We start from the raw sequence: 25,086 nt of genomic DNA, 5'->3' as shown, positions 1-25,086 counted from the left end.
TCCTTTACTGTCTTTCTTCCTTCAGTATTTTTTGACAACTTACTTTTCACCAAGCATTGTGTTAGGTACCAAGACTACAGAAGGGAATGATGTGGTCAGTTGTTCTGCTCTGATACCTTTCATTGAGGCAGCAGAAAGCAGTGGTTAAGAGTGCGGTTTCTGAATGTGTGCCAATTTTTGAATTCTAGCTCTATCACCTGCTAATTGTTTGACCTTGGGTATGTTACCTAACATCTCTGTTCCTCACTTTTCACATCTGTAAATTAGGGGATGATAATAGCACTTAACACACTGGGTTGTGATAATTGAATGAACTAAAATATCTAGAAAACTGCCTGTTTCATAGTAATCATTTAATAATTATTTTGCTGGTATTATTATTGCTGTTACTGTTCTTATTGCATTATAGAGTGGGAAAGAAAAAAATGAACACATAATCAAAGATGTGTGCTGAGTGTTGTATCAGGCAACACCACACTATCAAAGAAATGGGAGTCATGGAGCAAGCTGTTATGGCAGAATGCTGCCTAAAAGGCAAAACCTGGCCTTTTTATTGGTTGAATGATTTCATAGAGTCAATTACTCGGGGCAGGGGAACAAAGAGAAAAATGTTAGAAAGAAGTAAATGTATGCTTAGGCTATCTAGACTTTTTGGGAAGATGAGTCTGAGGATCCAAATTAGTTTTAAGGCCCATGTTTGAAGATTGAAGTCAAGATTCTGACTACCAGTTGTGGTTCCGATCTTATTAACAAGGCATACCGCTGATCAGTCTGTGTGATGCAAAGTTACCTATCAGTTGATGGCTCCCCAAGTGTTCCTTGTCATGCCTTGTAACTATATTCATTGTCAGGGGATTAAGCATCCTGCTCTTGTTTAATTTGAGGGGAACCTTTGCAGGTTGGTTTGCATACTTTAAATTTAGGTAATTGATTGACTGGGCCAAATGGACTTTGTACTGGAAGGATAGACTGTATAGCCAGAATGGTAGCTTAAGCAGCTGCTTAAGCCTAGCAGAGTTAAATTTTGGTAAGTACTGTGAGGAAGAGCACATCATCCTAGGAATATAGATTCATAGGGATGAGGGGACGATGGCTTTATTAGGCATGTTGGTCAAAGGAGGCTTTTCTACACTCTGATGTTTGAGCATTTGAGGTCTGAAGTGAGAGGCTGAGATATGCAGATTTCTGATGAGAAGTATTCTAAGGAAAGGGAATAATTAACCAATGAAAAGAAACATACTTGGTGTTTTCAAGGTGTGGCAGAAAAACATGTGGCTGAAATAGAGTAAGGGAGACAGAGAGTGGCAGAGAATAAGGTTAGAGGGACATTTGGGGTCAGATCATGTTAGTTCTAGGATGACTTTGGAATTTGTTCTATCTAGATAAGTTTTAAACAGGTATAAGGTGATTGGACTCATATTTGAAAAGGATCTCATTGGTGTTCTTTGGACAATAGATTGGAGATAGAGTGTCAACAGTGAGACCAGTTAGAACATTGCTGCTGCAGCGAAATAAGCCAGAAAGAAAAAGAAAAATACTGGATGGTCTCACTCATAGCAGGAATCTAGAAAACTTAAATAAGGGACCAGGAAAATGAATAACTATAAGAAAGTGAAAATCAAAATCAACAAAAAACTATGAACCAGAGACACTCTATGGGGGGGGTGGGGGGCGGGGAGGGGAGGGATTGAGGTCAAAATAAGGGGATTGCAATTGTATGGGGAATATAAAAATAAAATTTATTTAAAAAAAAAAGAACATTGCTGCTGCAAACAGGCAAGAGTTGATGGTGGTTTGGAGTGTAAACAGTGACAGAAATGAGATTGATAGTATTAGGGACATATTTTAAAGTTGATAGGATTCAATATAAGGAATAAAGGAAAAAGAGTCAACGATCACTCCAAGATGTCTATCTTAAGAAATTAGGTGACTATTTATTCTGTTTATAGAGATGACAAAGAGTAGGAATAGGGCTGGTTGAAGAAAAAGAGACAGGGAGAATTCTGTTCGAAACATATAACTTGAAACATTTATGATACAATAAAGTGGAGAAAATGAGCTGGGAGTTGGGCATATGAGTGCAGAGGTTGGGGCTGGCCATTTGAATTATGTTGTCTGTGATGTCATGATTATAATCTTTGGTAGTATATATGTCACAGAGCTGTTTTGTAGCTCATAGTTAAGATTTAGTGTTGTTTTATGAACATGTTTCATTTTGTTTTCAGTAGAGAAATAATGTAAAGTCTCCAAGATAGCTTTTCCTATTTGCATACATCATTTTTCCCTTCTTTATCTTCTCATTAAGGTGAGAAGCTTTTAATCTTAATTTTCTCATTAAGGTGAGAAGCTTTTTACATATGAAGATATCATAACTCAAAAAGTCATTAATCCCAATAATTATAAGCCAATACTTAGAAAGCAAAAATTCTTCAATGACTTTGAGTATCTTCATAAAAGAGAAAACCATTTTGCAGTGTATGTAATGCCAAGTTTTAATTATTAAATTAACTTTTAACCATATGTGATATAAAAAAGACTGTAAGATAGAAAACATCTCTCTAAAATATATTTGGCAATATAAGAACATCTCTGCAGTTATTAAAAATGATGAGGTGATCTTTATTTCATGACAGGATATCTAAAGCATATCTTTGAGTTGATAAAAAGCTTATACTTTTTTCCATGATTATATGAACCCGTGATTATAAAAAATAAAATATTTATTGATCCTATTGATATAAAAAAAGTGATATTCCTTTACTAACCATATTGGTTACTGCCTTCTGGAGCTTAAATTTTGCTATTCTATATAGACAACAGTCTATATCTTGATTGTGGTGGTGGTTATATAATTGTATATATTTGTTGAATCTTATACTATTTTATTACTTTAAATAAAACCTTTGTCTTGGATGGGAAGGATTATGGTTCTGTTTTCTTCTTGTATTTAAAATTAAAGAAATAATGAATATGCATTAAGAGAAATGTAGAAAAAGTTATTTTTAAAATGTAGCGAAAGTAATCAACTTTCTTTAAAAGATAAATCTTTTAAATTAACTCACAGCTAAATAAGGCTCTATAAATTTTTCTAGAAGTAACCATTCAAAGAATTGTTTTTATTTCTCTTTTTGAGTAGTGTGCAAATTTGACAAAGATTTTGTTGTTGGCATTTGACTTTGGTTTTGAATATAGGTAGAACAGTGAAATTTCTTAAGAGAACAATCAAAACACAAAGCTTTACCATGAATTCTAAGCTTAGGAGGAAGTAGAAATTTACCCAAGCTTTCCAATCCTTTGCCCTTTCTCAACTCCCGTCAGCCCTTCACTATGGAAAGCCACATATATGTTTCAGTGTTGAAAGTGGTGTTTTCTTACATTCTTGGGCTTACACCTCTCCTGGGAATGTAATATGTATAAAAGCTTTTCATTTTTTGTTTAGGAATTGTTATGTGTGGAAAGAAAACTTAAAATTTCTTTCTTTCTCATAGTTAATTATGTCTGGAAGAATAAATCAAATGGAAATATTAAAAATATGAAGTATATTTTAATTTTATAGAGCTACTGAAATAATATGGTATTTTAGCTTTTGTTATTGTAAATGTGATAGTGTAACTCAGCCATTTTGATGATCTATGATCTGGAAAATCAACCATTAGACAATTAAAGTTGATAGTAATTGCATTTGCTGCTATTGTGAAGAAAGTTAAATTGATTCTACACTAAGAATGGGCTTTAAGAATATTTTTATTATTGTCTTACTATAGTTGACGTGCTAAAGAAAATTGATATTCCATCTGTTTTTATTGGTGAATCATCAGCTAATTCCCTGAAAAATGACTTCACGTATGATAAAGGGTAAGTAATAGATATTAGAAATAACCATGTGAGTTAAAATTCTTCTTTATATTAAGGTAGTATTATTTAATATCAGTCATAATCAAGGTTTTGTTTTAGATCGAACTCTGACTTCAAATAAAAACTTCTGTATGGAAATTTCCCCCAAAATCTCATTACTAAGGAAATATATAGACTGAAACTAAGTTAATTCCTACCTCTCTCATTTGGTAAAGAAAACAATGCAGTTAACATTTCAGAGATTGTTCCATGAAATGGATCCTCAAAATGTAGTGGGCATGAATAGTATTTTGACTAAGAGGAACAATAACAAAATTAATAGTAAAAAGCAGTACTGTTTATTGGGCATTTAGCAAATGTCACACACTCAAGAAAGGCTTTTACATTTGTTATCCATTTTAATTTTCACAAGCCGTAGAGGTTGTAATTATTATTTCTTATTATATACATTTGCCAAAAGAGGAAACAGGTTGCAGTGAAATCCAGTTCTAAATATTTTGGAAAAAAAGTCCATGAATCTTAGAATTTGAATGTATATAAAAAGAAGAGGGAAATATTTTCTCTTTACTCTTTTTTGTTATTTCTCCATAGACAATTTCAGTATTTAAAATGCTATTCATATGTTACATGCCCAGAATATCTTCATTAAGTTAGGAACATCAGGTGTAGTCCCCATAGAATTTCCACCCCCAGTTCACCTGTGCACCATCACCATAGACCCTTGTGCTCTTCCTGCCCTCATTTTGATTTCTCTCTCACCCTCCCCTCCCTTGCTCTGGCTAGGACATCCAGTCCTAGCATTTGACATTGGTTTTGAATATAGGTAGAATAGTGAGATTTCGAATAGTGGTGAGAGTGGACAAATAGTGGTGAGAGTGGACATCCTTGTCTTGTTCCTGATCTTAAAGGAAAGGCTTTCAGATTTTCACCATTGAGGATAATATTGGCTGTGGGTTTGTTTGTCATACATGGCTTTTATCATGTTAAGATATGTTCCTTCTATCCCGAGAATTTCAAGGGCCTTCATCATAAATGGATATTGAACTTTGTTGAATGCCTTCTCAGCATCTATTGATATGATCATATGGTTTTTATCTTTCTTTTGGTTGATGTGTTGGATTACATTAATTGATTTTCAGATGTTGAACCATTCTTCTACCCCTGGAGTAAATCCCACTATTGATGCATTGTTGGATTCTGTTGGTGAGGATTTTTTTGAGGATTTTTGCATCAATGTTCATTAGGGAGATTGGCCTATAATTTTGTTTTTTTGTGTGTTGCCTTTATTTGGTTTTGGTTTAGTGTGATGTTGGCTCCATAGAACGTATTTGGCTAGTGTTTTGTCTATTTTGTTTATATTTTCAAAGAACCAGCTTTTGGTTTCATTGATTTTTAGGATCGTTTTTTAAATTTCTGTTTTGTTCATTTCTGTTTTGATATTTATCATTTCCTTTTATTGATTTTTGGGTTTTTTTGTTGTTCCTTTTCTAGTTCTTTGAGATGAGATATTAGGTTGTTTCTTTGAGTTCTTTCTTGTTTCTTGATGTGAGCCTGTATTGCTATGTACTTTCCTCTTATTACTGCTTTTGCTGCGTCCCATACATTCCAGAAAGTGGTGTTTTCATTATCATTCAGCTCAAAGTATTTTTAAATTTTTTCTTTGATTTCCTCTTTAATCCAATGGTTTTCTAGTAGTGTGGGTTTCAATCTCCATGAAGTGGGTGGGATCCATGTTTTCTTTTCATGATTTATTTCTAGTTTGATGCCTTTGTGATCAGAGAATATAGTTGGAATGATTTTGATCTTACTGTATTTGTGGATGTTTGTCTTGTGGCCCAGTACGTGATTAATTCTGGAGAATGATCCATGTGCACTTGAGAAAAATGTGTACTTGGGTTTTTTTGGGAGCAGTGTCCTATACATGCCTGTTAAAACCATGAGGTCTAAGTCTTTATTTAGGGCGTTAGTGTCTTTTTTTTTTTTTTTTTTGTCTTGTTGATCTATTGGTGAGAGCAGGGCATTGAAATCTCCTATGATATATGTATTTTATCTAATGTCTGTTTTCAGAGCTGATAACCATTGTCTTATATATTTTGGTGCTACTTCATTAGGTGCATATGTTGATGAGTGTAATACCTTCCTGATACACTGTCCCCTTAATCATAATGTAATGTCCATCTTTGTCTCTTTTTACCTTTTTTAGTTTGAAGTCTATTTCATCTGATATAAGTATAGCTGTGCCTGCCTTCTTTTTTGGTCCATTAGCTTGTAGGATTGTTTTCCAACCTTTCACTTTCAGTCTGTATTTATCTCTTGTGGGTAAGTGTGTTTCCTGGAGACAGCAGAAGGTTGGACTTTGTTTTTTAATCCAACCTGCAACTTTGTGTCTTTTTATTGATGAATTTAGTCCCTTTACGTGTTCGTGCCTATGTCTGTGTTAGCCATTTTGTTTCTTTTTTGATTCCCCCCCCCCCATTCTGTCTGTTTATTTTGTCTTAAAGAGTTCTTGTGGTATATTTTAGAGAGGAGGTTTTGTAGAGATGGATTTCTGGAGTTTCTTTTTGTCTGAGACAGTCCTTGGTTTTTCTTCATATAGGAAGGAGAGCTTTTTAGGATAAAATATTCTTGGTTGGCATTTGTTGTATTGGAGTTTGTTGAGTATGTACCTCCATTCTCTTCTGGCCTGTGGTGTTTCTTCAGAGAAGTCTGATATCAGCCTGATTATTTTCCTTTATATGTTACCTGTTTCATCCCTCTTGTCAGCTTCATTATTTGTTCATTGTCTTGGATTCTTGTGTCTTGCTATAGTTTTCCTTTCATCATGGAAGTTTAGTGTTCTTCTTGCTTCAGAAGTATGTCTATTTTCAGTTCCTTCTTTGTGCTTGGGAAATTCTCTTCGATTATCTCCCTAAATATTTTCTCTGTTCCTACGTCTTTCTCCTCTCCTTTTGGGATTCTATAACTGTTATATTTCCTTTCCTTATGGTGTCAGATAGCTCTCGAAGTTTTTCTTCATTCTTTTTCCTTTGTATTTCTCTTTCCTTTTCTGTTTTGATTCCTTTTATTTCTCTATCTTTGAGAGTTCGGCTTTATTCTTCCATTTCATCAATTCTATTTTCATTGCTTTCCCAGAGTTCTTTATCTCCTCCAGTGATCTTTTAATCTCCCGTGTTTCTTATATTTCCTTTCCTAAGGTCTCATTTTTGTTCTTCAGTTCATTGATTATTTGCCTCATATCATTATTTTCCTTTTCATTTTCTTTATGCTTTTTAATGATGGTGATTTTAAATTCTCTTACAGGCAGAAAAGTTCTTCCATGTCATTGTTGTTGAGTTCTGGTGACCAATTTTCTTTTTGTGGTGTGTCCTTCCCCTGTGGGCTTGCCTGGTTATTTGTATTTTATCTTCTCCCTGTTGTTTGTTTTTGATGTGTTTTCTGCCGTAGGATACTGTGCTGCTGGTATTAGCCAACATTTCTTCCAGGTGTTCCTTCTGGGATGTCGGGAACTGGTAGTCAGACAGGGTCCAGGACTATTGTGCCAAAACTCCATAAGGGTAATGCTGCTGTGGGTGTGTTGATGAACGTTGTCACTGATGACCCCACCTCCTGTATTTCCTCCGTTACGGGGGGATGTCGTTGGGTTCCTAGCTTCTGACTGTGGTGGGATGGCTGTGCACTCCTGGCTTTGGTGGTCCAGGTGGTGGCAACGGCCTCACCTCCCCTTCCTCCCCCTGCTTCTCTGTCATTAAGTTTAGATTGAGTTTCAGCATTGTGCATAGGGGACGGTAAACCTTAATCACCATTTCTGTATTCAGTTGTCTGTTGTTGGGCATTTAAGGTGGTTCTATGACTTGGTTATTGTGGATAATGCTGTTGTGAACATAGGATTGCATAAATCTTTTTTGTTAGGGTTTTACTAATCCCTGGGAAATACCAGGAGTAATATTGCTGGACTATATAGTATTTCCATTTTTACATTTTTAAGATATATCGATACTGTTTCTATGGAGATTATAACAAAATATTTTCTCACCAAAAGTGAATGATTATTCCTTTTTGCCACATCTTTGCCAACATTGTTGTATCCATTGTTTGTCATACAGGCCATTCTCACAGTGGTGAGGTGGTAGCTCATTTTAGATTTGATCGTATTTTCCTTACGAGAGGTGATACTGATAATTTTTTTCTATCCCTGTAGTCCACCTCATTGTCATCTTTCTTTCTTTCTTTCTTTCTTTCTTTCTTTCTTTCTTTCTTTCTTTCTTTCTTTCTTTCTTTCTTTCTTTCTTTCTTTAAGTTAAAAGATCTCACATCTTTTAAGTTAATCTTTGATTAACTTTTTCAGAGTTTCCTGTATTACTTTGACTTGCTTTTCTTCATTTTCTTCCATCTCTTTTTTTTCTTTGCAATGGCAATTTTGAACTCTGTGTGATAGGGAGATAAAATTTCTACATCTTTGTGTTTGGAGGCTGGGGAATTATTCTTTCCTTTCAATATCATATTCTCTTGATGTCTCAACATGAGAAGTTTTATATATATTTCTTTGCTTGTTTTGGTGCTTTAAATTAAAAAAAAGATTCCGTGGCAGTAAGTTACAGACATGAAGTTATTCTGCTCTTTTCCAGTACAGTGGTTTTATTGATTTTAGTTTTCTGCCCTTTTGCCAGCTTCCATCTGTACTGAAACCTGCTTTTGCATTTGCTGATGCATTGGGTGGAAGAGGGGCCTCAGTTGTCTTCCAGTGATCCAGTTGTCCTATTTGTGCCACTGTTAGTATGCCTTCTTTCTGGAGTTCTAGGCCTGTAACTCTATATTCTTGTGCTATCAATATTCTTCATGAGGTCAATATTAGTCTTGAGGTATGGTGACGGTGAATAAAGGTCAACTGATTGTCTTTGTTCTTTTCACCAGGTAATAACCTGGTGGAAAAGTGACCCAGTTTGTGGGCATCTCCACAAATCCTCTGCACATGTTTCCCCTCTGTAATGAGTGTATATCCATACCATTTATTTTTCCAATACCGATGGACCCTAGCTAAAAAGCAGCCCCTACAGTGTGTACTGTAGCTTCCTACTCCAGACCACAATCTCCAGGCATTTCTCTATACCCACCTCTTGTTTAGTGAAGTATGAATCTCCTCCATGTGTCTTCTGGTGCAGTCTGTGTGGGTAATTAATGTTCAAGAGGTGATCCAGTCTAGTCCCAAGCTATTGGTCTCTCTGGTTGTAGTATCTTCCAGATTAAACATTAGATATATTCTCTCAGCCAAGGACCCTCCTCCAATGCCATCTTAGTCTGACTCATTCCTGGGTCATTTAATCATGGACATATTTTTCTTTTTGGAAAATGAAGAATTAGGACAAAGACTTCGTGATGTTCCTTTCAACTATTAAGGTTACTCTCTTCTCACTTGAGTTACTTTATTTTTCATATTTCATCACTAGCTCTGGACAGTGATTATATTAAGGAGATAATCAGTACATAATGGGGAAATTAACATGCTATTGTGCTACCTATTCTTTAAGAAGACAGGGGAGTGTAATGGGAGCAAAACAGGTGCGACAAATGGGGACATAGGATTTAGTGATGGTACTGTCTAATAGGGAATGTAGGCTGTTTGGTGAGACAGTTATGAACTGAAAGAGAAGTTAAAGCAAGTATTGATCTGATATAGTGGAGGAATCCAAGAGTTATACTATTTGTTGCCGTCAATATTTTTTTTTAATTTTCTTTTTAAAGATTTATTTATTTATACAAGCACTGGAGTACAGGCCAGAGGCACGGGAGAGTGAGAGAATTCACCAGAGACAGAGCAGGGAGCCGAACAGACAGAAGGACTGAAGTACACTGCTGAGGGGAGCAGTGGGCAAGAGAGGAGGGGTCTGCCTCGCCATGTGGAAATCTCCCTGGCTGGCTTGGAATCAAACCGGGGCTGCAAGGGCTGCGGACAGCTTCACAGCGCTGCGTTCAACACGCTGTGCCACGGGGAGGCCCTGTTGCCTTCAATATTGGTGTGTAGGAAAGGAGGTTCTGACATGTACCTTTATATACATTGGGGCTCAGAGGATTGGCTGTATTTCTTTGATATCCTACTTAGTAGAGTATACACTTCAGAAGAGAGAAGGCAGGTCATTATAGGTCAACAGATAAATTTGGAAATTAGAGAGATTGTTGTTATAAAGTTTAAGCCTAAACCTGGTTTGAAATTAGTCTGGACACTAAAAGAATAAGACACTATTTCCTGCACTACTTAATGTCCTGCTTCGTTGATCAACTCTTAGCTACACAGCTAAGCTTTCCAAGATGGTGAAAATAAGTACTGATTACCTGATTTTTTCTCTTCAGTTTAAGATCTTATATAAATTACATAGGCAAGTTATTTTGGCAGATATGTACAATAGATTTACGGTTGGAAAAAATCACTTAAATTATTGGTTATGACATATTACAAAATGAGATGTATCTAGGGGATTGAATTATAATTTTCTTTTTAAAATATTTTCTTTAATTAACTTCATAATTTCAATTCTTAATATTTTTCAATTAATAACATTTGTTTTCTTCCAGGGCCCACATTATCTTAGTTCCTGAATTTAGTCTTCCTCTGGAATACTACCTAATCCCCTTCCTTATCATAGTGGGCATCTGCCTCATCTTGATAGTCATTTTCATGGTAGGTAAATTAATTTTAAGTAATTTTAAAAAGATAAATGAATGGCTTTTAAAATATACTATATTGAGAAAGAGAAGTATGAAATAAAAGAGTGTATGTTATTAAATTATTTTCATAGTAATACTAAGATATTATCTTTGTCATTCTGATTCTCTCAGAGTTTATAGTGAAGGTGTCTTGAGGTGTCTTTTGGTATATCACATGCTGTATAATACCAAAACATTGAAGGCAAAAGTAGATAAGAGAATCCCTCTGTATCCTGTTACGATCAATATTATGCAAAGATATAAAATATTTTGTCTATTCTTACTAACTTTTAAATTTATTTTTCATGAACAGTATTTTCATTAACATTGGGTGAGTTTAAGTTTTTGTTGAGTACATAGATTAAAGATTAAATGCCACCTTTGAAAGGCTCAGTCTTCTCATGATGCTATGTATTTCTTTCCAGTTGTTTAGACCTTTCTTATTTATCAGCTTAACATTTTGCATGTCTTTTGTTAGATTTTTTTTTTTGAAATTACATTTTCTAATTTGTTATTAATAGGACATAAAGTAATATCAGTTTCATACAGTATTTTATTTTTTAAGTAAATTTTACTTTTCAAATGATATTAAGATTTACAAAAAATTTGTAAAGAAGAGCATTTCTGTACACTCCTCATCTAGTTTCCCCCATTGTTAATACCTTTCATTAACATATGTTACATTTTACAATTTTTTCAAAGCTAAGAAATTCATATTGGTATATAATTAGTACCTACACTCTAGACATTTATTAATTTTATCAGTTTTTCTATTAATGCTTTTTTTCCTGGTCCAAGATTCAAGCCAGGGTACCACATTGTATTTGGTTATCCTGTCTTCCCAGTCGCCTCTAATCTGTTATACTTTTTTGATTTTTCTTTTTTTCCCATGTCCTTGACAGTTTTGAGGAGTACACTAGTTGTCCTGTAGAATGTCTTTGAATTGAATGTTTTTATTACCAGTCTGGAATACAAGTGTTTTAACAGAATATCACTGAGGTAAATAAAGTTTCCTTCTCATAATATTTTAAGAGACACCTAATATATACAAAGTATTACTGATGGGGTTAATCTTCATCCTTTGGTTAAGGTAATTGCCAGGTTTCTCCACTTGGAAGTTAATTTTTCTGTTTCACTATTCTATTCTTTATTTGAAAGCAAGGCACTAAATATAGATCACCCTAAAGGTGGGGAGAGGGAAGAACTAAGCTCTTTCGTATTAAACGTCTAAATTCTCCTATTCTAGTAATTCGTATGTTGATTCTCTTGGGTTTTTGGTGTAAGAAGCAAGGAGACCAAAAGAAACAAATAAAAAACCAAACAAACTAAAATACCAGTTTCACACTAGGAGTAGAAATCAGTAAACATAAACTAATAAAAGAGTCTTCATTAAAAACTTAAAATGAGTTTCAGTAAATGGTGAAATGTTAGAAACCTTACCTTGAAAGCCAGAAACAAAATAACATATTTATTGTTGTTAGACTTCCTATTTAATGTTTTGTTCTATTTTCTGGTAAAACAAGAAGAAAAAACAATGAGAGAATTAGAAATAAGCTAGTTTTTATTTGCTTTTTTCTTTGTTAATAATGAAATGATGCTTTGATTAAGACATTAACATAATATCTTATGTTATAATCACTGGTATTTGTATTTTATTCTATGTTGTATTATGTTAATTTATTTTGTAAATTTCTAAAATTCTCAATTTTGGGCAAGAACTATTTGATTATAATGTATAAATTCTTTCTTTGCATTTTGGATTATTCAGATTTCTAATATGGGTCAGTTTTACATTAGGACATAGATGCAAAGATCCTAAATAAAAAATTAACAATATGATGTATAGGTAAAGGAAAACTTCAGCTTTTTGGTGCTAGAATATTCTTGACATCAACACTAGACAATCCCTTGAGCATATTTTTAGGATTATAAATAGAACAGGCACTACAGAAGATAGTATGGTGATACCTCAAAAAAATTAAACATAAATTGCCATATGATCTGGCAATGCCACCTCTGGATGTATAACCAAAAGAAATGAAAACAGGGAATTGAACAGATAAATATAGATCTATGTTCAATAGCAGCATTATTTGCAAGAGCCAGAGGAGGAAGCAACCCAATTGTTTGTCCATGAATGAATAAACAAAATATGGTATATAATACAATGGAATATTATTCATCAGTAAGAAGGAATGAAATTTGACACTCTGTTCAGTGTCCAGTCACACAAGGACAAATACTGTATGTTTCTATTTATATATAATACCTAAAATAAAAACAAAAACTAACTACCAGGGATTGGGTAGATGGGAAATTGAACTATTATTTTTTTTAATGTGCACAAAGTCCCTGTTTTGCATGTTGAAAGAATTCTATAGATAGCTGTTGGTGGTGTAGCACAACAATGTGAATTACTTAATACACTTTAAAACACTATAAACTTTAAAATGCTTAATATTGTAATTTTTATCTTACGTATATATTCCTATCATTAAAAATAACATATAAATAACTAGACAAGATAAAACTAACCATGACATAATTAAAGCTTTTTCCTTTTTCTAAAATAGTTTCATTTTTATTAAATAGGAAATATCTGTTTCATTTTTGGTGTAGAGTGCCTTAAATATCATCCAGGTCTACTGATCTTTTGCATAGTTTCTTGGACATTGAGATATTTTTCTACTTCATACTAAATCATATTTTCAAGAAATTCTCTGTACTAGCATAAAATGATATGTACATTTACTCATGTCAATTTAGAGAGACTTTTTATGATTTGTGCATGAGTTCTCTTTATTCATATCCATGTGTGCTATCCCTAGTGCTTTTAGAGGATCTATTTGTCCTTCTGAAAAGTGGATTTTGAGGTTATTTTTCTCTTTCACTTTACAAATACTTATTCTGTACCTACAATGAACTAGGTAGGCACTGCTTTAAGGTCTGAAGATTCATCACTGAACAAAATAGGTAAAACTCCCTGATGTTAAGCTGGTTATTACATTCTAGTGGAATTTATGCTCAAAACTATGAACTTTCTTTTTTATCTGTATGTGAATTTCTGTTCTTAACATTATTATTTTCTTTCTTCTACTTTGTTTTAATAGATTGGTTTTCTTTATCCAGCTGTTCAAATGAACGCTTACTGGTCTTTTTGTTTTGTTTTATGCTTGTTATGTTTTATGCTTTCTCCAACAATCATTTTATCTCTACCTCACTACTTCTGATAAGAAACAATTTTATTCTAGTTTGGTTAAAATTAATTTTTTTTCATTATTACATAGGATGTTTTATCAATTTGATGTTTCCATCCATATGGAAAGGGATATCCAATTATAATTTCTAACTCTTTTCTACCCTATTTGCTCTTTCACTCTTAGGGGAAATGAAGTATCCTGTCTGTGAGGTATATGTAAGATGACTAAATTAGGCATAATTGGCTCATCTCTACCTTTCACTTGGGACAAAGTTGTTGTCAGGTCTTCTATGACTGAGCCTCTAAATCTGGGGAGGGTGAAGGGAAGGTCCACTCCATTCCATAGTTGTTTTTGTCTATATATGAGTGAGTAAGACTATTTAATTCTATAGTTCAGTAAAATGTTTTTGTTCACTAATTTAAGTACGCTACTTGCCTTCATCTGACAGTTCATGATCTTTTTTTTTAAGTTATACAGAATGCAGGTGAAATGGCATGCTGATTATAAGCTTCCCTCCAAAGAAAACACAAAAACCCTCAAGTATCTGTTGAGATTTCTTCTGTGAATTATGGACTTAAAATTTTTTTTTTAGTTTCTAAAATATGGATCTTTTCTGTATTTTTTTTCCTGTTGATTTCTAATGATTATAGTCAGAAAGCATTATGTTATATATGTTTGATTATTTCCAAAGGTCTTATTGATCGTTGGAAATAATCAAACATATAACTTTCTATGTGTATAGAAAAAAGTATTCAATGCAAAGTTCTATGTATGTCTGCTATTTTGAATTTGTGCATTTGTCTTGTCTAGTTTCTGATTCTCTATTATCTTTTTTTTTAATCCATATATGTTATCTACAATATCTATGTATAACTTCTGCCCCACATACAAACTCAGGTTTGTTTGAGTCTAAAATAAATGACTTTTGCTCTTACATTCCCTCATACTCCATGGATAATCCCTACCTCCCTTTTTAAAAAAAATATTTTATTTTATTTTATATATTTTTACATCATTTTTCATTTTTGTACAATGTATGCATTTTCATCTTGGTTAGAGTCCCCATAAAATTCCCACCACCCTTGTTTTGATCCTACTCCCTTCTCCCCACCGCCCCACAGTGTGTCTCTGGTTTATAGTTAATTGTTGATTTTGATTTTTACCTTATTATAATTAGTCTTTCTCCTGATCCCTTATTTGGGTTTTCTAAATTCCTGCTATGAGTGAGACCATCTGGTATTTTTCTTTTCCTTTCTGGCTTATTTCGCTGAGCATAATCCCTTCCAGCTCCACCCATGTTGCTGCAAATGGCATGAGTTTATCTTTTTTTTTTAAAATAAATTTTATTTTTATATTCCCCATACAATTGCAATCCCCTTATTTTGACCCCAATTCCTCCCCTCCCCGAACCCCACTACGCATAGAGTGTCTCTGGTTCATAGTTGTTTGTTGATTTTGATTTTCACTTTCTTATAATTATTCCTTTTCCTGGTCCCTTATTTAAGTTTTCTAGATTCCCACTATGAGTGAGACCATCCGGTATTTTTCTTTTTCTTTCTGACTTATTTCGCTGAGCATGATCCCTTCCAGCGCCATCCATGTTGCTGCAAATTGCATGTGTTTATCTTTTTTGAATGCTGAGTAATATTCCATGGTGTATATGTACCACTTCTTCTTGATCCAGTCATCTGTTTTTGGGCATTTGGGTTGTTTCCAAAGCTTAACTATTGTAAATAGTGCTGCTATAAACATACGGGTGCAGGTGCTCTTTGGAATTGATGTTTCTGTGTCCTTTGGGTAAATACCTAGGAGTGGAATTGCTGGATCATATGGAAGCTCTATGTTTAGTAGGTCCAGAAATCTCCACACAGCTCTCCATAGTGGTTGGACCAGTTTGCACTCCCACCAACAGTGCAGGAGAGTTCCTTTTTCTCCACACCCTCGCCAACATTTGTTGTTGCTAGTTTTTTTAATATATGCCATTCTCACTGGTGTGAGATGGTATCTCATGGTAGTTTTAATTTGCATTTCCCTGATTGCAAGTGATGTTGAACATTTTTTCATATGCTGTTGGCCATTTGCATTTCCTCTTCAGAGAAGTTTCTTTTTAGCTCTTCTGCCCATTTTTTGACAGGATTATTTTCTTTGTTTGTGTTGAGCCTTATCAGCTCTTTGCAGATTTTTGTGATCAGTCCTTTATCATTAGTGTTGTGTGCAAAAATGTTCTCCCAGTCTGTGGGGTTTCTCTTTGTTTTTGTTATTGTGTCTTTTGCTGTGCAGAAGCTCTTTAATTTAATGTAGTCCCAGCTGTTTTTCTTTGCCTTCACTATCACTGCTTTGGGTGATGTGTCTGTAAAGATGTCTTTGATTTGCATATCACGTAGTGTTTTGCCTATATTTCCTTCTATGTATTTTATGGTTTCTGGTCTTATGTCTAGTTCTTTAATCCATTTTGAGTTGATTTTTGTGTGTGGTGTGAGATAGTGGTCAAGCTTCATTCTTTTGCAAGTAGCGACCCAGTATTCCCAGCACCATTTATTGAGCAAACTTTCTTTGCTCCAATGCATAGTCTTTGCTCCTTTGTCAAAGATTAGTTGACCATAAATTTGTGGGTTTGTTTCTGGATTTTCTATTCGATTCCATTGGTCTATGTGTCTGTTCTTGTTCCAATACCATGCAGTTTTGATGTTTATGGCTTTGTAGTATAGTTTGAAGTCTGGGAGTGTGATGACTCCATTCTCTTCTTTTTTTTTTTCAGGAGAGCTTTGGCTATTCGGGGTTTTTTGTGATTCCATATGAATTTCATCAATAATTGTTCCATTTCTTTGAAGAATGACCTTGAAATTTTGATTGGAATAGCATTGAATCTGTATATTGCTTTTGGTAGGATGGCCATTTTAACAATGTTTATTCTTCCAATCCATGAGCAGGGGATGTCTTTCCATTTCTTTGTGTCTTCTATTTCTTTTAACAGTGTTTTATAGTTTTCTTTGTATAGATCCTTTATCTCTGTTGTTAGATTTATTCCCAAATATTTGATTTTTTTTGTTTCAATAATAAAAGGGATGGTTTTTTTTATTTCTTCTTCTTCAGATTTATTGTTTGTGTATAGGAAGGCTACTGACTTTTGCGTGTTGATTTTGTATCCTGCCACTTTACTGAACTGATTGATGAGTTGAATTAGTTTTTCTGTGGAGTTTTTGGGATTCTTTATGTATATTATCATAACATCTGCAAATAGTGATAGTTTGACTTCTTCTTTTCCTATTTGGATTCCTTGTATTCTCTATTATCTTTGACCAGAAAAATTGAGGTAATTTCTATAACATAGAATAACCCAATTAAAACATAGAATTCAAAAGATAACACAAGGGAGGAGCCAGAGGTGAGCTGGGACATTTGCCCACGCCAGGCCCCTTCTGGCCTGCAGTCCGAGCCCAGAGCGTAACGGGAACCCACTGCGGGGGCACATCAGGCACGCAGGAAGTGCGTCCTGCATCGCCATTTTAGAACAGGGACATTTCTTCAGTAAAGACTGCTTGAAACTGGCAGAAGGTTCCTGGAGGAGCCATAGGTGAGCTGGGAAGTTCGCCCTTGCCAGGCCCCTCCTGGCCTGCAGTCCGAGCCCAAGGAGGAGTGATAACCCACTGCCAGGGCAGACCGGGTGCGCAGGCAGTGCATCCCGCATCGCCATTATAGAACAGGGACATTTCTTCAATAAAGACTGCTTGAAACCGGCAGAAGTCTCCCGGAGGAGCCAGAGGTGAGCTTGGAAGTTCGCCCCCACCAGGCCCCTTCTGGCCTGCAGTCCGAACCCAGAGGGGGAGCGGGCACCCAACCGGGGCAGACCGGGCACACAGAGGAGTGCGAACCCGCATTGCCTTTTTAGAACAGGGACCTTTCTTCAGTAAAGCCTGCTTGAAACCAGTAGATGGCTCTTGGAGGAGCCAGAGGTGAGCTGGGAAGTTCACCCAAGTGCCTTCCAGTACCAGCAACACAATGTCCCAATGCATATGGCAAATTAGAAAACAGACAGTAGGGAGTAGAAAAACCACCCACACCATCAACTCCTCATGAAAAAAGCACACCACAAAAAGATAATCACCCCCCAGATTGCAACTACAGTAACATGGAAGAACTTCTGAGCCTTTCAGAAAGAGTATTTAAAATTGTCATGATTAAAAAACTGACATTAGTCATAAAGGAAAACAATGATAAGGGAAAATTTATCAAGGATCAGAAGAATGAAATTGAGTCCCTAAAGAAGGAAGTAAAAGAAGTGCAGGAGATCAAAGAATTAATGGAGGCACTAAAGAACTTTGGAAAAAGCAATGAAAGCAGAATAGATGAAATGGAAGATGAATAAGTCTCTTGCAGACACAGAAATAAAAAGAACCAAAACAAAAGGAAAGAGAAGTACAAAGAAAAAAGACCAAAGAAAGACTTCGGGAATTATCTGACTCCATGAGGAAAGGAAATATAAGAGTTATAGGAATCCCAGAAGGAGAGGAGATAGATGTAGGAACAGAGAAAATATTCAAGGAGATAATTGAAGAGAACTTCCCAAATGTGAAGAAGGAGCTGAAAATTGATATACAAGAAGCAAGAAGAATACCAAACTTCCATGACGAAAGGAAAAATACAGCAAGACACATAATAGTAAAGCTCCCAAGAATCCAGGACAAGGAAAAAATAATGAAGCTGACAAGAGGGAAGAAACAGATAACATTCAAAGGAAAACCAATCAGACTGACATCAGACTTCTTTGAAGAAACACTACGGGGAAGGAGAGAGTGGAGGGAAATAGTAAACAGTCTCCAAAAAAACAGATGCCAACCAAGAATACTCTATCCCGCAAAGCTCTCCTTCCTCTATGAAGAAAGAATAAGGACCTTCCCAGACAAACAGAAACTCTGGAATTTCATTACGACTAAACCCCCACTCCAAAAAATACTACAAGGAATCCTAAAGTCAGAACCTCAGAGGGACGAATAACCACGAAAGAAGTCCAAAAAAAAAAAAATTATTAAAAGAATAAATACATAAATTCAAAGGAAAGACAAACACAATGGCAAATACAGATGACTACATATCAATATTAGCTCTAAATGTAAAGGGACTAAACTCTTCAATAAAAAGACACAGAGTTGCAGGCTGGATTAAGAACCAAAACCCAACCTTTTGCTGTCTCCAGTAAACACATTTAGCTACAAAAGATAAAAATAGACTCAAAGTTAAAGGATGGAAAACAATCCTACAATCAAATGGACCAAAAAAGAAAGTAGGAACAGCTATACTTATATCAGATAAAACAGATTTCAAACTCAAAAAGATAAAAAGAGACCCCAATGGTCACTGCATTATGATCAAGGGGACAATACTTCAAGAAGAAATAACACTCATTAACATATATTCACCAAACGAAGGAGCACCAAAATATATCAGACAACTATTGTCATCTCTGAAAACAGACATCAGAGAAAACACATACTTAGTGGGAGACTTCAGCACACCACTATCAACAATGGATAGATCAATGAGACAAAAAATAAGTAAAGACACTAAAGCTCTAAATAAGGATCTAGAGCGCTTGGGCTTAACAGACATCTATAGAACACTAAACCCCAAAAAAATCTGAGTACACATTTTTCTCAAGTGCACACAGATCATTCTCCAGGATCGATTATATACTGGGACACAAGACAAACATCAACAGATACACCAACATTGAAATCATACCAACCATCTTTTCTGACCATGAAGGCATCAAACTAGAAATAAACCATAAAAAGAAGGCAAGGAACTCTCCTACCTCATGGAGATTGAAAACCACACTTCTGGAAGACCACTGGACTAATGAGGAGATCAAAGAAGAAATTAAAAAATTCTTTGAATTGACTGCCAAGGAGGACACCAGTTTCCTAAATGTATGGGATGCAGCAAAAGCAGTAATAAGAGGAAAATATATAGCAATAGAGGCTCACATCCAGATACAAGAAAGAACTCAAAGAAACAACCTAATCTCAAAGCTCAAAGATCTAGAAAAAGAACAACAAAAAACCCCCCAAAACCAGTAGAAGAAAAGAAATAATAAAAACCAAAGCAGAAATAAATGAAATTGAAACTAAAAAAAAAAACAATCCAAAAGATCAATGAAACCAAGAGCTGGTTCTTCAAAAAAATCAATATAATAGACAAACCCCTAGCCAGGCTCACAAAGGAAAAAAGGGAGAAAGCACAAATAAACAGGATCATAAATGAAAGAGGAGAAATCACAACGGACACAGCAGAAATCAAAAGAATAATCAGTAACTATGAACAGTTATATGGAAACAAGTTCAACAATCTAGAGAAGATGTGCAAATTCCTAGAACTCTACAATCATCCAATACTAGAAAAGGAAGAAATAGAACACCTAAACAGACCAATTACAATGAGTGAAATTGAAATGGTAATCAAAAACCGCGCAAGGACAACACCAAAAAAGAAAACTACAGGCCAATCTCCCTAATGAACACTGATGCAAAAATCCTCAATAAAATTTTAGCTATCAGAATCCAACAATGTATCCGTAAGATAATTCACCATGACCAAGTAGGATTCATTCCAGGGACACAAGGATGGTTCAGCATCCGAAAATCAATCAACGTTATCCAACATATCAACAAAAAGAAATATAAAAACCATATGATAATATTAATAGGATGCTGAGAAAGCTTTTGACAAAGTGCAAAACCCATTCATAATAAAAACCCTTGAATTTCTTGGGACACAAGGAACCCACCTCAACACCACAAAGGCCATATATGACAAGCCAACAGCCAGTATCATTCTCAATGGTGAAAAGCTGAAAGCATTTCCATTAAGATCTGGAACAAGAAAAGGATGTCCACTCTCACCACTGCTTTTCAATATAATACTGGAAGTCCTAGCCAGAGCAATACGACAAGAGAAAGACATACATTGAATCCAAATAGGAAAAGACGAAGTCAAACTATCACTATTTGCAAATGATATGATAATGTACATAGAGAACCCCAAAAACTAATTCAACTCATCAATCAGTTCAGTAAAGTGGCAGGATACAAAATCAACATGCAAAAGTCAGTAGCTTTCCTATACACAAACAATAAATCTGAAGAAGAAGAAATAAAAAAAAAACATCCCTTTTATTATCAAAACAAAAAAATCAAATACTTGGGAATAAATCTAACAAAAGAGGTAAAGGACCTATACAAGGAAAACTATAAAACACTGTTAAAAGAAATAGAAGAAGGCACAAAGAAATGGAAAGTCATCCCCTGCTCATGGATTGGAAGAATAAACATTATTAAAATGGCCATCCTACCGAAAGCAATATACAGATTCAATGCTATTCCAATCAAAATTTCAAGGTCATTCTTCAAAGAAATAGAACAATTCTTGATGAAATTCATATGGAATCACCAAAACCCCCGAATAGCCAAAGTTCTCCTGAAAAAAAAAGAAGGGAATGGAGGCATCACACTCCCAGACTTCAAACTCTACTACAAAGCCATAATCATCAAAACTGCATGGTATTGGAACAAGAACAGACACACAGACCAATGGAATCAAATAGAAAATCCAGAAATAAACCCACAGATTTATGGTCAACTAATTTTTGACAAAAGAGCAAAGAATATGCACTGGAGCAAAGAAAGTTTGTTCAATAAATGGTGCAGGGGAAACTGGGTCACTACATGCAAAAGAATGAAGCTTGACTGCTACCTCACACCATACACAAAAACAAACTCAAAGTGGATTAAAAAACTGGACATAAGACCTGAAACCATAAAATACATAGAAGAAAATATAGGCAAAACACTACATGACATGCACATCAAAGATATCTTTACAGACACATCACCCAAAGCAGTGATAGTGAAGGCAAAGATAAACAGCTGGGACTACATTAAATTTAAGAGCTTCTGCACAGCAGAAGAGACAATAACCAAAACAAAGAGAAACCCCACTGACTGTGAGAACATTTTTGCACACAACACCAATGATAAAGGACTGATCACAAAAATCTGCGCAGAGCTGATGAGACTCAACAAAAACAAAGAAAATAATCCAGTGAAAAAATGGACAGAAGAGCTAAAGAGAAACGTCTCTGAAGAGGAAATGCAAATTGCCAACAGGCATATGAAAAAATGTTCAACATCACTTGTAATCAGGGAAATGCAAATCAAAACTACCATGAGATACCATCTTACACCAGTGAGAATGGCACATATTAAAAAAACTAGCAACAACAAATGTTGGCGAGGATGTGGAGAAAAAGGAACTCTCCTGCACTGTTGGTGGGAGTGCAAACTGGTCCAACCACTATGGAGAGCTTTGTGGAGATTTCTGGACCTACTAAACATAGAGCTTCCATATGATCCAGCAATTCCACTCCTAGGTATTTACCCAAAGGACACAGAAACATCAATTCCAAAGAGCACCTGCACCCGTATGTTTATAGCAGCACTATTTACAATAGCTAAGCTATGGAAACAACCCAAATGCCCAAAAATAGATGACTGGATCAAGAAGAAGTGGTACATATACACCATGGAATATTACTCAGCATTCAAAAAAGATAAACACATGCAATTTGCAGCAACATGGATGGCGCTGGAAGGGATCATGCTCAGCGAAATAAGCCAGAAAGAAAAAGAAAAATACCGGATGGTATCACTCATAGTGGGAATCTAGAAAACTTAAATAAGGGACCAGGAAAAGGAATAATTATAAGAAAGTGAAAATCAAAATCAACAAACAACTATGAACCAGAGACACTCTGTGGGTGGTGGGGTGCGGGGAGGGGAGGGATTGGGGTCAAAAAAAGGGGGTTGCAATTGTATGGGGAATATAAAAATAAAATTTATAATTATAAACAAAAAACAAAAAACCAAAAGATAACACAAGAAAACTAAAGACCAATCTCCCTTATAAATACAGATACTAAAACCCTTAATAAAATATTAGCAAATAGTCCAAGAATACATTGAAAATGTTATATATCTTGATCAAATTGTATTTATACCAGGAAGATGAGGATGGTTCAACATGTGAAAATCAGTCAAAACAATCACATGATCATGTCAATAGATGCTGAATAAGCATTCATTTATGATTAATCGAAAAACTTGGAATAATTAGAACATAACATAGTAAAAGACATGTATGACAATCCTACAGCTAGCATCATTCTCAATGGTGAAAAATGAAAGCCTTTCTTCTGAGGTCCAGTACAAGACAATGATTTGCACTCTCTCATCACTACTATTCAAAATAAAATTGGAGGTCCTAGCTAGAGCAATTAGATAAGAGAAATGTATAAATTGTATCCAAATTGGGAGAGAAGAAGTACAGCTATAACTATTTGTAAGTGAGAAGTTAATATACATAATGAACTCTAAAAATTCCATTAGAAAATTAATTTAAACAATAAGCCAATTTAGTAAAGTGTCAGGTTACACGAGCGTTACACAAAAATCAGTTGCCTTCCTCTATGAGAACAATGAGCTAGGAAAGGAAGAAATTAAGGAAACCATCCCATTTGCAATCACATGATGAAAAAAAACAAAGGTACACAGGAGTAAACCTAACAAGGGAGGTGAAGGATCTCAACAAGGAAATTTATAAGACATTGTTAAAGTATGCAGGATATAGAGGATGTAAAGAAATGGAAAGATATCCTCTGCTAAAGGGTTAGAAGAATCAATATTGTCAACATGGCCATCTCACCCAAAGCAATTAACAGATTCAGTGCAATCTCAATAAAAATTGTACTGCTTCATGGAAAAGAATGGTACAAGATGACTTTCTCATATTATACACAAAAATCAACTCAAAGTATATAAAAGACTTGGATATAAGATATGGAACCATAAAATACAAAGAAGAAAACAGGCAAAGTGCTCCAAGACATAAACCTGTGAAACATCTTTACAGAATTGTCCCCCAAAGCAAGGAAAACAAAAGAGAATATAAGCAATTGGCACTACATCAAACTGAAAAGCTTCTGCACAGCAGAAGATACTGTAAATAAAATGAAGAGGCGCCCTACTGAATGGGAGGAAGTATTTACACTCCATACATCTGACAAGGGACTGATATCAATAACTTGTACAACTCATCAAAAAGAAAACATAACCCAGAGGGAGGGAGGGAGGAGCACAGGGGACTGTGGTGATAGTGCATGGGTGCCTTGGGGAAGGAAATTCTATGGAGACTCAATCTGAGGAGGTGGGGGGAAGCAAAAACTGTCTAAAAAAATTTAAAAAATGATAAATGTTAAAAAAATAACCCAGTCAAAAATGGGTACAGCTGCTCATTAGGCACTTCTCCAAAGAAGACATACAACCGGCCGGCAGCACATTAAAAAAAAAAAAAGTTCATTATCACTTATCATCAGGGAAATGCCAATCAGAAACACGAGATACCATCTCACACCAGTGAGAATGAAAAAGACTATTATTGGAAAAGACTAAAAATAATAATTGCTTCAAAGGTGTTGAGAAAAATGAACCCTCTTTCACTGTTGATGGGAATGTAGTCTTTTCCAGACCCTGTGGAGCACAGTGGGGAGGTCCCTTAGAAGACTAAAAATGGATCTATTATGTGATCCAGCAATCCCTCTTCTAGGCATTTATAAGAAAAGCACTAATTTGAAAGTAAATCTACACTCCCATTTTTAGCGGCATTATTTACAATAGCCAAGATATGGAAATAATTGATATGCCCAGAAACAGATGTGTGGATCAAGATGATGTGGTATATATAAATAATGGAATAATACTCAGCAATCAAAAAGGATAGACTCATTCCATTTATATCTAAATGGATGGAGCTGGCAGGGCTTTTAGTAAGTGAAGCAAGCCAGAAGAGAAAGATAAATGCTGAATGGTGTCACTTACATGTGGAATATAGGAAAACGAAACCAGGGTCAGTGACAAACTTTATTACCCTTGCATTCTTACCATTAATCTTAGTCTTTCAGAGGAAATGGAGGGGGGCAGTAAGAAGGGTGAAAACAGGGTTATAGGAGGGAGGACACAATAGACTATAGTGGAGGACTATGGGAGCTTTGGTGGTGGGAGGGCTATAGTCACTGCACATGGGGGAGGAATATTCTGTACTGTCAAAATACTAGCAAGGATGTAAAATAACAGCCCTTTAATAACAGTACAAATTAAGAACAGAAAATAAAATATGCAGTTCATGGCTTTTATTGTATTCATAGAATTTTTCAACCATCATTATTAGCTGTAGTTTTTTTTTTTACTCCTCTGTTTTCTAAAGCAGAGCTAGACAATAGAAT

The 25,086-nt window shown here is 35.1% G+C and overlaps 1 protein-coding gene across 2 annotated transcripts in view; it reads left to right on the top strand.

Moving 5' to 3' along the window:
* The window catches only part of RNF13 (ring finger protein 13), a 138,788-nt gene that overhangs the window by 73,705 nt on the left and 39,997 nt on the right, over positions 1-25,086 (top strand). For both annotated transcript variants that reach the window (XM_037525814.2, XM_054700737.1), the window contains exons 6-7: positions 3,765-3,855; positions 10,423-10,528. In XM_037525814.2, coding sequence (XP_037381711.1) covers positions 3,765-3,855; positions 10,423-10,528 — 197 coding nt within the window. The remainder of the gene's footprint in view (positions 1-3,764; positions 3,856-10,422; positions 10,529-25,086) is intronic.

Source organism: Talpa occidentalis, unplaced genomic scaffold (genome assembly GCF_014898055.3).
Source record: "Talpa occidentalis isolate TD23 unplaced genomic scaffold, MPIMG_talOcc4v2.1 talOcc4.4, whole genome shotgun sequence".
NCBI lineage: Eukaryota > Metazoa > Chordata > Mammalia > Eulipotyphla > Talpidae > Talpa > Talpa occidentalis.
The sequence above is the reverse complement of the archived record's forward strand: the minus strand, read 5'-3'. Positions and strand labels throughout refer to the sequence as shown.